We start from the raw sequence: 16,492 nt of genomic DNA on the forward strand, positions 1-16,492 counted from the left end.
TCCTCCCCAAAACAAGGAAAATGTTTCTCCTTTTCTTCCTTTACAATTTTTTATAGCCAAAAGCATTTGCAAGTTGTGGTCTAGCTCCCAACGGATGTTGAAGGAAAAAAAAAAAAAAAAAAAAAAATTCCTGTTTTTCCTCCCCAAAACAAGGAAAATGTTTCTCCTTTTCTTCCTTTATAATTTTTTATAGCCAAAAGCATTTGCAAGTTGTGGTCTAGCTCCCAACGGATGTTGAAGAAAAAAAAAAAAAAAAAAAAAAAAAAATTTCCTGTTTTTCCTCCCCAAAACAAGGAAAATGTTTCTCCTTTTCTTCCTTTATAATTTTTTATATAGCCAAAAGCATTTGCAAGTTGTGGTCTAGCTGAAAGCATAGCCAAGTTGGCCACTTTTGAAGAAAAAAAAAAAAAAAAAATCTTAGTGATGTATATGTTTTATTTGTATTTAGCACAATACACTGAATAAAATAAAACATGTCCATTAATCTCCAAGAAATTACAAGTGTGTACAAAAAAAAAAAAAAAAAAAAAAAAAAAAAAGAAGATGGAGCTTTCACAAAGGATGTTCACGTGAAGCCCCATTACTTGGCAAAACTCTAGAAGCGGAAGGCATCGGAGCAGAAGGCATCGGAGCGGGAGGCATTGAAGCTAGAGCATTCCAGGCCTCAATACTTGGCCAAACGCTGGAAGACCCAGGAAAAAGGTGCCTCTGGAGGAAAGACGAAAACCTTTGACGATCACTTTGAATCCGACCTTCAGATTCTTGCAGCTCATCAAGCTTCCTCTTCATGCCCGTCGAATAGTTGTTTGCAAGCACGTGCAAACTTCTATTCTCATACTTCAGCTGCTTGATCTCTTGCTTGAGACTTTCCACCTCTGCCATCAACGATTCAACCTGACGGGAGCGAGCAAGTAGGCGTTGGCCCATGTTGGACACAGAGCCTGCACACTGAACGCTGAGAGCGAGGGACTCTTGAACGGCCAACTCATCGGACCGTCCTGACAGCAGCCTACTATCTTTTGGAGTGAGGAGGTTCCTAGCTACTATTGTAGCTGTTGTGGCGTCCTGCATCACGGAGTCTTCACCTGTAAGAGGACCGATAGAAGATAAAAAAGAAGGGCGCCATACATTACCTTGACCGGGTGCAACCGGATCGCTGCTGAGACTCAAATCTAAGCAAAGGTTCGATGAGTTAGTCATTTTTTTCAAAGGTGTTCAGAGAGAATGGGTGGATGAAGATAATTCTCAAAAGGCCGGAGACGATTTTCAAGAATGGGCAATTTTCAGAGTGTGTATGTTGGAGTGATCGATACCTCTGTAAAAAGCCAAGCGACACGACCACCGATTCAAAAAATCCGGATTTTCCTGCGTGAAGTTCGGCGACGCGTTCGCGGCTTTTCAGAAAATGCGTTCAACTTTGTCAAAAGATATCTGACAAAGTCGAGAACACGTGGAGGCCATCATCGCAACTACACGTCTTTAGCCGACAAGCGCAAAGTTCGGCGACGCTTTCTCTGCTTTTCAGAAAACGCGTGCAACTTTGTCAAAAGTGGCGCTCGTTCAGAAATCGAAGAGGCGTCGTTCAGAAATCGAAGAGGCGTCGTTCAGATATCGAAGAGACGTTTGTCGACAAGGGTAAAAGAACGGTACCACCACTTGCTATTAAGAAATCCCTATATGTGTCGACCTTCGTCTCTTATGGCAAGGCAGACCTGAAGAAAATGCCCAACTCTTCCTCACCTTTGAGGGCGCACTCCCAGCAAAGCCTCTCGAAATACACAATTCTTCTTCTTCCTTTGAGAAAACCTATTCAACCTTTGAAGATACCAGATGCCTGGAGTACAGATGACCCAGGAGGAAACGATAGATTGAAGCATGTGCTGATTCATTCACCGCTTCTTCAAAAGCAAAGGTATCTCATATCATCAAGGGCGAAAGCAAAGGTATCTCATATCATGCTTTTTCCCTATCTTTTCCTTTGCCCTTGTTCTCACCTGCCAAGACAAGGACAAAGAAAGCAATATGTCGGAACCTCCACTCAAACCAGTTGCCACCAAGGAGTGAAGCACCATTTAAATGCAAAGGTTGCATTCAACTCCTGCATCGGAGGACAAATACTACAAGAAAAGATGCTAAACCTGCATAAGGAAATACCACTTCTGCAAAGGGGAGCAAGTAAGGCAAGTGAAAATGATACATCGAAGCATGTGGAGACAAGCACAACAAATATATGTGCTGATTCATTCGCTGCTTCTTTGAAAGCAAAGGTATCTCATATCATGCTTTTTCCCTGTCTTTTCCTTAGTCCCTGTTATTACTCGCATGGCAAAGTGAAAGAAGCAATCAGCCGGCACTTGGAGTCAGTCTTCCGATCTGGAACCGACTACCTGGAACCTATTCCTGATTGCTTACCTAGTATTGCTCTCGAGTAGTCATCTTCAACGGTTGATACACTGCCAGAGAAGGGACAAGGAAACTTCAATCTTTCCGATTCGTATTCAATACGAATTGGAAAGATTGAACAAAGAAACAGGTCAGCACCTCCACTTCGTACTTGCCTGCCATATCCTGAAACCGCTCGTAGACCTTCGGGGGGAGACCAAAAGAATCCTGCTGCCCAGTTCAAGAGTAGCACAAAGGAAAATCAACGAGCGGAGGAGACCAGAAGAATCCTCCAGCCCAGTTCAAGAGTAGCACAAAGGAAAATCAACGAGCGGAGGAGACCAGAAGAATCCTCCAGCCCAGTTCAAGATCAAGCCTCAATGGCCCTTGAAGAAATCACAAGTCCGATTCAAAATCAAGTGTTCACCACCCTTGAATCAAATTCAACTCCAGATAAAAGGAGTAAGTTCAGACCTTCGGAGGAGACCAAAAGAATCTTCCAGCCCAGTTCAAGATTAAGCTTGTGGAAAATCAACGATTGGAGGAAACCAGAAAATCTTCCAGTCGAACTCAAGATCAAGCCTCGATGGCCCTTGAAGAAATTTCCAGCTCAATTCAAGATCAAGCCTCGACGGCCCTTGGGTTGACATCTACATTAAGGGACTTCAAAACGCATCTTCTACACGTGACAAGCACATGTCTACGACGCGCCTTGAAGTGGGGGCATTTGTGGACATCGAAATTTCGGTGAAATGAATGTTGACCAATAATTAAAATTTCAACACTCACGTGTCACATAAATTTTACATGTAGCGTGTGACTCAATGAAAAATCGAAATAAATTGGAAAAGTCATCAAATAGGACACGTGTCATTACTTGGCAGAAATGATTTATTTCATCTGATTATTTAAATCCAAAAATCAAGTTTTGAAATTCTATAAATAGGAAGCCAAGGCATTCATTTAGGGGGAGAAAAAGAAAGGAAGAAAGAAGGAAAGAAAGGAAGAAAGAAAGAGAGAAAGAAAGGAAGAAAGAAAGGAAAGAAAGGAAGAAGAGAAAGAAAGAAGGGAATTTACATCACACCAAAACCTTGAAGCCTCGAAACTCTAAAGCTCTCAAGCAAATCCCGAAGGATCAAGAAAACATTCTTCGTTCTTCGTCAAATCCTCCTTCAAAGGTCAAGCCCCAACGGCCCTTGAAGAACTTCCGCCGACTCAAGATCAAGCCCCGACGGCCCCTTGAAGAAAGTGTTCATCATCCGTTCGTCCTAAGATCAAGCCCCAACGGCCCTTTGGATCAACAACCTCAACAAATCCACACATACACTCAGTCTTCAAGATTAGGCCCAAAAGCCCTTGAAGATCCGCTCATCCATCAACCCTCAAGATCAAGCCCCAACGGCCTCTTGAAGAAATCCATACACTCAGTCTTCAAGATTAGGCCCAAAAGCCCTTGAAGATCCGCTCATCCATCAACCCTCAAGATCAAGCCCCAACGGCCTCTTGAAGAAATCCATACACTCAGTCTTCAAGATTAGGCCCAAAAGCCCTTGAAGATCCGCTCATCCATCAACCCTCAAGATTAAGCCCCGACGGCCCCTTGAAGAAATCCATACACCCAGCCTTCAAGATCAAGCCCAAAAGCCCTTGAAGATCCGTTCATCAACTGTTCATCCCTAGATCAAGCCCCGACGGCCCTTTGGATCAACAGCTCATCCACAAACCTACACCCTACGAAGATAGAATCAGAGGATCAAATTACAAAGAGATTGTAACCCCAAAATCAATACAAACAAAAAAGATATTTTGTACACGTATTCTTGTCTCTTGTTTCAGGAATTTTCCGTGTTTACACTTACGTTAAATTGCTTTATGGGGCTATGGAATGAAAATCCGGTGCAGGATGCCGATTGAGTTTTAGTTAAGTTAAATTGCTTAATGGGTTTGGAGAATAAAATCCAATGCATGATAATGATTGAGTTTTTTTAGTTATTTACAAGATGGAGAGTTTCAAATCCGAAAAGTATGAATGGAAACTTAACACCCTATCTACTAGAATATATTGAACCACATGCAACCTATCATGTCATAACAAACCACATGCATCTTCACCTAAATGGAATAAAAAACCTAATTAGAGATCCAAAACGAAACAAAACCCTCACATTGGTAGAAATGTCATATCCATTTCTCTATGTTTTGTGGATCTGAGGCAAAATAACCCAAAACCCAAACAGAATTCAAACAAATATAGCTAACATTAAGTAGACGAAAAAAATTGGAAAGAAATACCTCCCCATTTGTCTACAGTTGGGTTAGGGTTAGGTTCATGAGAAATTGATTCATAGGCCAAGTCACATGGTGTAACATTAATTCTATGTGTTACATATAATTAGAAAGTAATTTTGTCTATATGTTTAGTCTATTTAGCATTATCATTTAATTAATAGAGAAATTATTAATCGAAAATAAATTACATCATGATTTTAGTGAAATAACAAAATAAAAAACCAAAAAAAATTAGTGAAATAAAAACGTCATGTGGTGTGGTCCAAATACATTCGTTTCATCCGGTGCTTGTTTGGTTAAGCATTCAAATCTAAGTGCAAACCTACAAATTCTACATGTGTTCTGTCTTTTGGCATCCTCTAACAATGACACATATTGTCTTAGTACTGAGAATGAACGTAATGAGTTAAAAGAGGACGATCTTAATCACCAAATCCACGACTTGCATTTTGTAGTCAATTTACCAAAGCAAATCGGCGCTTTTTATTTTTTATTTTTTTGAGATAATTAAAGCAATGGTCTTTGAATTTTAGCTTAATTCGAGTTGGCCTTGAAATAAAAATTCGTAAATATTGGTCACTAAACTTGATTTAATGATAATGTAGAGCAATAATCCATTTAGGGGGCGTTTGTTTTTCCTCACTAAATGTCACTGGACTAGACTGGACTAACAATTAGTCCAATCCAGTATTTGTTCTGTACTGAGATTATGTTTAATGAGACTAAGAGGGACTCGCATGGACAAATTCCTTCGCTAGGAGTTCTTAGCGAGACCCCCAATACCCATGGGATTGCTAAGACCTCGTTTGCTCCGTCTTCGTATGCTCCGTCCTCATTATGCTCTTATCTCTCTCTGCTATTTGTTCTCTTGAGCACCGACAGCCACCATCACACCACAACTCGCCAATTCCAGCAAGACCACACCACCACTCTCTCCCTCTCTCCTCACCCTAAACCTAGAATTTCGAATTGAGGAAGACCCCGCTCTTACCGTTGTTCGTCCAACTCTAGCCGTCCTTCGATCCACCTCTGAGGAAGATCTCGCACTCATCGTCCTCGATTCAATACCGCCGAGAAGTTGTGTAGGTTAATTTATTTAATTTCCTGTATTTTTTTTTTGTTCAATTTCAAACTCGTGATGCAGCTCTAAAAAGGGCATCAAAGCCTTGACCCGTAGCTTCAGCACCGAGCCCCTTCTCCAGCCCTATCAGCTTGTTAATCAGGTTTGTGTTAATGGGTTTGATAAAATTACGTTAATTTGGATTAGTTTTATTAAAAAAAATTTGGTCAATTACTTGGCTTGATTTGTGATTTTTGCTTTGTTTTTGCTACTTAGTTTCCTTGTGGTCACTTTTGAAAGAGGCTATGGTTTGATTTTGACTGTGACCCATCACCAGCGCCTTACCTTTCTGGAAGTGGATAACCCCAATTAAAGTCCTTAAATAAGTCACTCAGACCACAGTATATCACTAGTCAATTGAAGGTCCTTAAATAAGTTATTTGAGTATTGTGCAATCATACTTGTTCAGGTTTTTGTCAGGTGGAAACATTACAAATCTATGGTATCAATCTGTTTCTTGTGTTAAACTTTTGGTCTTTATTTGTTTTCCTTGTATGAATGAATATGAAAATTCTTTTGAAGCCAAGATGGAATGTTTGGGGTTGTGATGTTGGCCTCCATACATGGAGGAAATTGATGTGTTTTGGCGTTGAGTCTTCCATGGTCAAGTATTTTGGGATCAATTTTGTGGAGTAACTCAGACCGTGAAGATTTTTATTTGAAAAGAAAATTGATGAATTGCAGCACTGATGTTTCACATTCTTTTTTTGTACTAGGAAAGTTATCTTAGCTATGAGTTTGGCTATTGTAGGTGATATGGTTATGATAGCATGCCAAGCATTCTTTGGATATGGGACATGTCACATACGCCACCTTGAACTCGCTGTTATCTTGGTGCAGAAATATCTTATTCGTGCAGCAGTTTAGGATCCTACATGCACTCATCATGTTGTTTGCACAGGAAGTTCTCGTTTGTACATGTGGACTCCTGGTGTTGCCTATAGTGTGAGCATCCCACCCTAACCACAATTTAGCATACTGGATCTAAAATGGAATTGAGTTGGAAGTTGTCTCCTCCTGAAGGATAAAGAGTTGTTTTGCCGCGCTTCTGTTGCAGTTCTTGAATTGAGTAAATATAGCTCGAATGATTGAGGCAGTTAGCTATTTTCCAAAGTTTATTGTAAAAAAAATTGTAGAATGTTAATGTAGTATTGGGATCTTTCATTTGTTCTAGTTGGAACATCCAACAGTTTGATTAAATTGGTGACCTTTCCCTCTCTCATTTGTTTTTCCTTTCATTGGATTAGCACTAGTGCACATGGAATTGACTAACTGACTTGCTTCGTTGTGAGGGAAGACATTTTAATTGCTTAGTTTTATATACAAGTGGAATGCTTAAAATGATCATGATCTCTTCCTTTTGCATATTGTTACTAGTTTTCTTCAAACTAGTTGGAACAAGCCAATCCAAATGTAGCAATGATCAATGTGCAACTATCCATTTGTCATTGTGCCTTGCATCATTGTGGGTTTGGGATTGAATGCAATTGTCATGGTATGGACTGAAATTGGCTTATACATACAAGAGCAATTCCAAGTAATTATTTCACAATTGAGTAAAAAACTGAACTTGTTAGACATCAATTTTCGTTGTACTCAAATACAAGTATAAGCCAACACCTTTAACTTTAATCTACAACTTTAAACCAAAGGTGAATAATTAAGAAAAGCATCACGAACCCTGTCGATTGTTGGGAGAAAAATTTGTTATATTGATGTTTGGAACAATGCTACTCTTGAATCTTGTATGTTTTTTTTGTTGGCAAGAAAATTTGGTTTTTGTATTTTTATTGAGTCTCACTCTCATCAAATATTATTAATTTTAATAATATCTTTAATAAAAAAGCAATTAAAATAGAACAATAACGTAGTCCTAGTCTAAGCAAACATCAAACTGGTAACAATACTATTTTCATTATCCTGCTTTTTAGTCCGACACTGCACCAAATGCTTCACTAAGCTAGTCCAGCTTAGTCTAGTCTAAGTCAGTCTAGATTAGTCCCTAAAGATAGTCCAGTCTGAAATAGTCCGATGCAACAAACGCATCCTTAGTTATAACTCTGGTAGAACTTCTATCCAAAACATTTCTAATTAGATACGAAAACTCTAATTAAGACAAAATTCAGAATTATTGCTCCATTTAAAAAAAAAAAAATATATGTATGAGCAAAATATACGTATTTGTGTCTATGAGTACAGTGACACGCGTACTTGGTTTGTCTTATACACGTGGCGCCTAAAAACCAGTTTAAAAGTGGCAACTGCTCATTTCTCTCTGAAACGCGAACTTCGCCATTATTTCTCTCTGATCATGTTCTCTGTCTTGGCCGTTACCTTCACTCTCTCTCTGCGTTTCTTCCCGCCGGTTACTTTAACGGAGAACCGTATAACACCGTTTCAGGCGTTGCCATATCTAATCACAGCCTGAAAGGCAACAATACACAATTAATCATCCTTAACGGTCTCTCTCTCTCTCTCTCTCTCTCTCTCCCTCCCAATTTTTGTTCTTGTAAAATATAACTCATAATTCAATTTCCTTTTCAGGGTTTTGTTTCATTCATGGCTTTTGATGATTTCTTGAGTTCAAGTCTCAATCTTGCGATTTTCCCTTTTCCAAATTCTCTCATATTTTGACTGAATTTTATGATTTTATTTTCTTTAATTTTATACAGTGTGAATTAGAAAACCCGGAAAAATTACAAAAGAGGAGGTGAGAGGAAGTTGTAAAGTTGTGTATGTGTGTGTGTGTAGAAGTTGCAAAGTTGGTGCCTTTTTTGGGGTTGAAGAAGAAGAAGAAGAAGAAGGAGAAATGGATATAACAGAGGTGTCAATAATTCACCATGTGGGGATTGTGTTATGCATGCTGTGGTTGCTTTCCCACTACAATTACTGCCACCCAGTTGCCTACTTTTTATCTCTCATTTATCTTTACCTCGTAAGAATTTTACCATTCACTTATGCCTTTACATTTTGTTTTCATTCATCTTTCATATATGTATACATTTGAAACTCGCAGCATTAGGGTCTTTCGCCTTCGATACGTTTTATCAGTGTTATGTAATGATTATTTCTGTGAAGGGAAACATGGTATGTAATATAATTTGGTAAATTGGTATGTGCTAAAAAGGATGAGATTGAAGTGAACTTTTCTTGCACTTGTGAAAGGTTCATGATAGGTACATTACGAGATTGCGGAAGAAATTACAGTTCGAGGAAAGAAAACAGGCTAATCAGAGACGGGTAGTTTCTTACTTTTCCCATTCTGCATTTTCAGTTGTTATTAATTGCTTTATTGGTTAAAAATTATGCCTTCAACAAAACTATCAAAACAGAGAAAAAAATCCGCCCCAAGAAATGTTGTTGGACATGGAGTAAAAATTTAAATCTTAATGTTCAGATGACATTACAATACTTCATTAGAGTTTTATTCCTTTTTCGAATACTTCAGGTGCTTTCTGATTCTGAGACGGTGCTGTGGTTGAACCACACAATTGAAAAGATATGGCCATTATGTATGGAACAGATTGCTTCGCAGAAGATCCTCCTCCCCATCATACCTTGGTTTTTGGAGAAGTACAAGCCATGGACTGCCGTAAGACTAACTTCTGATCTATTAAAATCAAATACGATGAAATCATGCTATTGATTTGGATTGATCACTTGGTCCTAATTGCTCTCTTATTAAGACTCTTGGATTTCTTGTTGTAGTTTGATGTATGTCAGTGTCGGTATTTCTGGTATGGTTACTTTATTTATTATCATATACCTGTTCTGATTGAACGAGATTGTTGAGTGATCGACAACTCTCAAAGGATGTAATGCTAGGGGTGGAAAAAATTCCCAAAAATTCCAAACCGAACTGAAAAAATCCCGATCCCAAACCAAAAATTTCCCAAACCGAAATTCCCGAAATTTTCGGGATGCTATCCCAAACCGATCCCAAAATTTTGGTATGGGATTCGGGATTGGCTTCTCGATATTTCGGGAATCCCATACCGAACCGAAAATATATAATATTAATTATTATATATATATTATTCTTTTATAATTGATGCTAGTAGTTTCTAATTCATGCTCTGCAACTTGGAATGCCCTACACCTTGCATATTTTTCATGTTTTGTTTGATATTCATGTGGATTTTATTATTGCTGCTGCCATGACTGATGATTTTAGAAGGCTTGATTCTTTTGTCTCTCAACATATTGCAAAAAGGGTTTAATTAATTTGAATTTTGACTATGATAAAAACAATCAGGCATACCAGTGTTCAATTAAATGATAGTGTAAATGAAATGAAATTCCTAGTTCATGAATGTGTTCTTGAATTATATATTTGAAGAACAATTCATAATTTCATATTTCAATTTGGGATTCCCGATTTGTCCCAAAATCTCGAAAATATTTCGGGATTCCCGAAATTTGGGATTCCGGAAAATTTGGTTTGGGATTGGTCTTCAAATTCCCGTCCCGAAAAATTTTGGTTTGGGATTCGGGATACTAGTTTCGGTATGGTATCCCATATTGAACCACCCCTATGTAATGCTTTGTTGGCTCTTAACTTAGTGTTCTTTAGAGAGTGTATTTTCATTTATTAATGCTATTGAAGTGGCAACAACTGTTGTTGTTGAATCCACATCTTATACAACTATGTTATTGTTTTTCATTTTCTTATTGAAGGGCATCCAAAATTATAAAGTGAATTATGTGATGTCCAATATTTCAATCTTTTGCAGGTATAGTTTTTGTGAAACATGTCTTCTTTTTTCTGAATTCGATAGTGTCATCTTGTTATCTGGTGGTTATATATTGATACTTTTTTCAGTTATTGACGATGATCTAAATATGTTTACAGAAGCAAGCAGTAGTTCAGCACCTTTACTTGGGAAGAAATGCACCTATACTCACAGATATGAGAGTGGTTCGCCAGTCTACTGATGATGACCACCTGGTATTGTTTATATTCTCCGGAATGTTCAATCAATACTTTTCATGCACCCTTCGTCGCAGCAGGTCCCAAATTCAGATACTAAATTGTAACTTGATGCAGGTTCTGGAGTTGGGATTGAATTTTCTTACAGCTGATGATATGATCGCAATACTTGCTGTGAAGTTAAGGAAAAGACTAGGTTTTGGGATGTGGGCAAAGTTGAATATTACAGGCATGCATGTTGAAGGAAGGGTATGTACTTGAATAACTGTTAACTGTAGGTCTAGATGGGACTACTTATAAGCTAGTCGTGTGTCGTAGACATCTGAAATTTAAAATTGATGAACAATTTTCCATTTTATGTTGCACTGTAGCTCCTGTTATTTATGCTAGGTACTCTATTTCACCTTGTTGAGTTGGTTCAGCTAGTGTAACATAAGTGTATCTGTAAGCTATTTTCATACTTTATTTACATGGGAAATAGGATGTCCACAATGGCATGTACAAACTACTTATGCGTTCTGATCAAGCTGAATTTTTCTTTTGAAGGTCTTGATTGGAGTGAAGTTTCTTCGCAGGTGGCCATTTCTTGGCCGCGTGCGGCTATGCTTCGTTGAGCCTCCATATTTTCAGATGACTGTTAAACCTATTTTCACTCATGGACTTGACGTTACAGTACTCCCTGGGATTGCTGGATGGCTGGTAACTTTTATCATATTGAAGCAGAATAAATTCTTAACTCTCTCCATTTCTCGCTCTCCGTCTATGTATCTTTCTCTCTGACTTGCTCTTTGTGATTTTGTCTGCCAGGAGAAGCTTCTGTCAGTTGCCTTTGAGCAGACACTTGTTGAGGTATGGATTTTGGACTCCTCCGTAAACAACCTTTACATCTTGCCCCTATTGGAATGAATATTAGACCTTTAAATCAAATTATTACTTATTGGAATGAATATTAGACCTTTAAATCAAATTATTACTTATCTTTGCAGCCTAATATGCTGGTTGTTGACATGGAGAAATTTGTTTCCCCAAAGCAAGGTACTTATCTTTGCAGCCTAATATGCTGGTTGTTCAAAATGTATTTTTAAAATGTTTCGGTTGATAGTAGATGCTCATTTCATTGACAGAAAGTTGGTTCTCTGTGAATGAGAAGGAGCCTCTTGCTCTTGCCAAAGTAGAAGTTATTGAAGCATCTGACGTGAAAGCCGCTGATTTAAATGGTCAGTCTCTCTTTGCTAGTACATTGGTGTTAAGTTTCCACAGCATGTTTTAAATTTATATTTAACGGATAGAGCCTTTCTTTCAGGATTTTCCGACCCTTATGTTAAGGGTCAATTGGGCCTTTACCGGTTCAAGACTAAGATTCAAAAGAAAACACTGTCTCCAAAATGGCATGAGGAGTTCAAGATCCCCATTATTACATGGGATTCACCTAATGTGCTTGCTATTGAACTTTGTGACAAGGACCGATTCGTTGATGATGCCCTTGGGTGTGTTTCTGAACTTTTTAGTGTAATATGTCCTTCTGTGCCTAGATTTATTCAAATTCGTTACAGAAGTATGCTTTCAGCTTATTTCAAGTGTCGTTTATCACCTTTTATGCCCTTAGTTTCCACTGAAATTGTTTTATAAGTGCTTTCTTACATGCAGGACTAACTTACTCTTATTCTATATCTCCAGTGACTGCTCGATTAACATTGGTGATCTTAGAGACGGCCAGAGACATGACATGTGGGTGCCTCTTCAGAATATTAAAACCGGGAGGCTGCATCTTGCAATAACTGTTCTTGAAGACAATGTGAAGGTACCTTTTTACTTCACCTCAACCGCACTCTATCGATCAGGTCTATTATGAGTTGAAAATAAAGAGATTAGAGATTCGTAGTTGTAGTTGCTGCATATGTGCAAGTCTTACCAAAGATGCTCAAGTATGCATTCAAGAGTTTGATTTGAGCCACTTGCATATGCAGGGACCTGAGCAGTCAGAAGTTCAGGAAACGGTAGATTTGGAAGATAAAAGAAATTCATTTGCCAGTGATGCTAATAAAAGTTCCTTCTCATCTATATCATCCGGGAAGTCTAACAGGTTGGCAGATAACTTTGAGCCGATTGATGTTGAAGGGCAAAAAGAGACTGGTATATGGGTCCATCATCCAGGAAGTAAAGTTTTACAAACTTGGGAAAGTAGAAAAGGAAGGAGCCGACTCCTTGATACCGAGATTCTAAATGATACTAACAGCCGTAATTCAGTCACATCTGGCTCCCAAAACAATGACGACAGAGGCATGGATAAAAATCCTGATGCGAAACGGCACATGAAAGGAGTTCGCAAGGGACTAAATAAGTTATGTTCGATGCTCCACAGGAGTTCCAAGAAGGAGCCGAGTACAAGCAGCTTTAAAGAGACCGCTCGTTCTCAAAGTATTAATCTTAGAGGAGTTCATGACAATGAAAGTGGGGTGAAATTTGTTGTGGAAGATGACCTTTCTGGGCCTCTTTCTTGTAAGGTTCCGGAAGAAAAGGATTTCACTTCTTCAGGAGGGAGTGGTTCAGGTACCCCGGGAAAGGGCAAGTTGAGAGAGATGAAAAGTTTCTTCAAGCGTAATGAAAAATCTGATCGAAAAGATTTTGCAAAGTCTCGAAGTGATTCTTCGGTAGTGAAAGAAAGAGAAATGTTAGAATATTACAACTCTTCTGATGATGATCCTCTGCCCAAATAGTTGATATGTTAGCAGTTATGGTTGCAAGCGACACTGCAGTTGATGCTGAAGGTCCAACGATGAAGGCTGGATTTAAATCTTTCTTATATTAACAGTCCCTCGTGGCTTCGGAAGTAGGGTTCTTTACATTCTCATCCTTATTTACCTCTCTCATGGCGGACTTGCTAACTCTGCAGTCGGCAACGTAGTTTCACAAGCCGTGAGGGGTTCCCTTTTGCATTCGTAGGTACGCCATGCTAGGTTGATTCTGTTCTGATATATTGCCAATGCTTCGTTGGTTTATTTTCTATCATTTCCGGGGAAGAGGGGAAAATAGTAATCAAGGTGAAAAGTGGAAAAGGAAAAATAGCCGGTAGCATTGGGGGCGTATTCTAGGAGTGTTTTTCCGTCACCGGATTCTCTTTTGGCAGTGCCATGCTAGAGGGTGCTTGTTTTTTTGACTCGTTTGTTTTTGTTTTCTGTAGACACTAATATATATTACATCGATATTCATGGTCGAAACCAATTTGCATATAGTTCCATTTGTGAGATGGTGGTTCGATCATGGAACCAATATCTTTTTGTGTAGTCATAAGTTCTTGATTGCAATTACCGTGTTACAAGTTTGGGGACGTCGAAGATTACTTGCCCCTTTTCGCCATAAAGAACCCTTCGGGTTAGCAGCGTATTGTAGCACATTCAGTGGTGTAAGCCACAAAAGCATAGAGAAAGGGGACATATTTGTATAGGGTTTAGGCAATAAAATTACAACTTTGAAAACTCCAATAACTGAAGTTGATTAAACAAGTTCGACTTCCATAATTCCATCGATCCAACATTATCCTCATTCCGGTCGCCATCAGTTTGTTAGGTATTTCCTTGCACAGCTTCAGCAGGACGCCGGAGTGTCAACGGTCCGTGATTACTCAATGTACCGAGATCATTTTATCAGACGAAAAATCTTCAGCTCCTTTCGTTTCATAAATTCGAGTCTCAAGCTGGGCCGGAATATAGGAAGAGTGCCTTTCAATTTACATGACCTCAAAATTGTTTGGAAGGACTAATCTGTGAGAAACATCACCATACAATCATCCATTTTGTATGATTCAACTAGCTACAATTTCTTCAAACGAAGCACAGCAATGGCTGCTCTTCTCTGCAAACATACTTTTGAGAATCTGCCTCCACATCCCCATCTTCGGAAGAAAACCTTGTCGTATCATCTGCTTCAAAACCCATTCCACATCCTGCACCAGATTTTCTTTGCACAGCCCATGAATCAACGCCTTGTACGACACAAAACTCGGACCAACACCCTTTGAAATCATCCAACTCATAAACCCTTTGGCCTCAAGAAACCTCTGTGCATCAAGGAAACAATACAAAACCTCCTGATAAGACCCTGGATTCGGATCACACCCCTTAAACTTCATTTCCTCCAACAGCTTAATCCCCTCGTGGAATCTCCCTTGCTTCCTAAGCCCCGCTATCAATATATTAAATGTGATGGTATCCGGGTCAATGCCCTCATCTTCCATCCTCTTCAACAACCCGAAAGCCTCATCCACCTTCCCGTTGACGCACAAACCATGCATAAGCGTCGAAAAGGTCAGCGCGTTCGGCTCACACCTCTGCTTAGGAAATTCGTCGAGCACCTGGAGTGCACCATCCAATTTCCCAAACTCACACAACCCTTTGATGATTATATTCAATGAACACGCATCAATCTCAATCCCCAACCTGGAAGCCTCCAGGAACACCTCATGAACGACTTCGAACATCTTCGTCGAAACCAGCAAATGCAGCACGAAATTGAACGTCTTCACAGAAGGCCAGCAGCCATATCTGGGCATATCGTAAAGGGTGTGAATCGCCCTGTTTATAAAACCACCCACATTGCCGTAAGCCTTGATAACGGACCGGAAAAAGTCGTCGGACAATCGGCATTTGCTTTCGGCTTTGATTCGGGCCATGACGGAGTCAATTGCGTCGAAGAGGCGGGCCTCGGCGAGCTTGGCGATGATCAAAGTGTAGAGAGCTTCATTGGGTTTGTAGTCCTTGCGGTTGGAATAGTGATCGAGTGCCGTGAGGATTGAATTGGGGTCTCTGACGGAGGTGAAGACTTGCAGGACTTCGTTGGCGGATAACCAGTCTTTGTGGTGCAGCTTTTTGGGGATTTCGGGTGGGGAAGATGATGGGTGTGTGGAGAAATTTGATGGGTTTTTGATGATGAAGGTGCAGGATTGAGTTGATTGGAAAAAGATTGGCTTTTTGAAAAGTGCCTTTGTAGAACGTGGAATCATGTTGGCTGCTCAGGTGTGGAATGCTAATGAGGTTTGTGGGAAGTTCATACTGGGGTTTTGGTTGTTTGAGGTTAGAGGACATAATATGGAGGATTTTAACTACACTATCCAAACACAACATCTCAAACTAATGACACGAGGTCACATGTTTTAAGTTGATTTGGTCTTATAATTGGATAATTGGCTTGAGACCCCATCACCTTGGTATCTTCTTTTACGAAGTAATTAGCTACCCAACCATGATAGATGGTGAACCCTACTACCCGAGGGCTTAAGGGCACACTTTATGTGATTTCACCAAAAGTGAATAGACCAAGACCATCATAATCTCAACTAGTTAAGGCTTCATGCCGACAATCAATTACTTTAATGCCCTACTTAATTACAAGTCCACGCTATTAGGCTCAGCCGCCACTTTCCTTTTATCAACTCTTAATTCTCTAACACTCCCATGTTTTAAGCTATTATATTCAGTGATTTAAAAAAGATGAACAGAAAAAATTAAACAGAAAGTGAGAAGGAAAAAATTCAGCTTCCTAGACTTTAAGCAAGAAACTTTTTACCGACCACCCATTCTTCATGGGAATAAATTCATATTGAAATTGTCACATCATCAATTAACTTCAAGTATGACAATCGGGGTTAACGAGTCATCAATTAACTTCAAGTCTGACAATCTGATTAATGAGTCATCAATTCGGGTTTGACAATCTGATTAACAATGTGTAGGGTTTTCCTGAGTTTGCGAAAGAATTTGTAGGGTCTTATAAGA

General features: G+C 39.3%; 2 protein-coding genes across 2 annotated transcripts; one reads left to right on the plus strand and one right to left on the minus strand.

Moving 5' to 3' along the window:
• The first annotated feature begins 7,936 nt into the window (after positions 1-7,936).
• Positions 7,937-13,963, plus strand: LOC103931572 (C2 domain-containing protein At1g53590). Its single transcript, XM_048586635.1, has 13 exons — positions 7,937-8,252; positions 8,464-8,726; positions 8,957-9,031; positions 9,240-9,383; positions 10,644-10,739; positions 10,839-10,970; positions 11,268-11,420; positions 11,529-11,570; positions 11,708-11,756; positions 11,846-11,938; positions 12,025-12,208; positions 12,399-12,522; positions 12,689-13,963. Exons 2-13 carry the CDS (start codon positions 8,601-8,603, stop codon positions 13,436-13,438), a joined length of 1,968 nt encoding a protein of 655 aa, XP_048442592.1. The 5' UTR covers positions 7,937-8,252; positions 8,464-8,600; the 3' UTR covers positions 13,439-13,963.
• Positions 13,964-14,140: 177 nt separating this feature from the next.
• On the minus strand, positions 14,141-15,852 carry LOC103931545 (pentatricopeptide repeat-containing protein At3g14580, mitochondrial). The gene has a single exon (XM_009341056.3). The coding sequence runs from the start codon at positions 15,718-15,720 to the stop codon at positions 14,524-14,526; it is 1,197 nt and encodes a 398-aa protein (XP_009339331.2). The 5' UTR covers positions 15,721-15,852; the 3' UTR covers positions 14,141-14,523.
• Between the last annotated feature and the right edge of the window lie 640 nt (positions 15,853-16,492).

The sequence above is a fragment of a genome, unplaced genomic scaffold (genome assembly GCF_019419815.1).
Source record: "Pyrus x bretschneideri cultivar Hongxiangsu unplaced genomic scaffold, Pyrus_bretschneideri_v1 Contig25, whole genome shotgun sequence".
Classification (NCBI taxonomy): domain Eukaryota; kingdom Viridiplantae; phylum Streptophyta; class Magnoliopsida; order Rosales; family Rosaceae; genus Pyrus; species Pyrus x bretschneideri.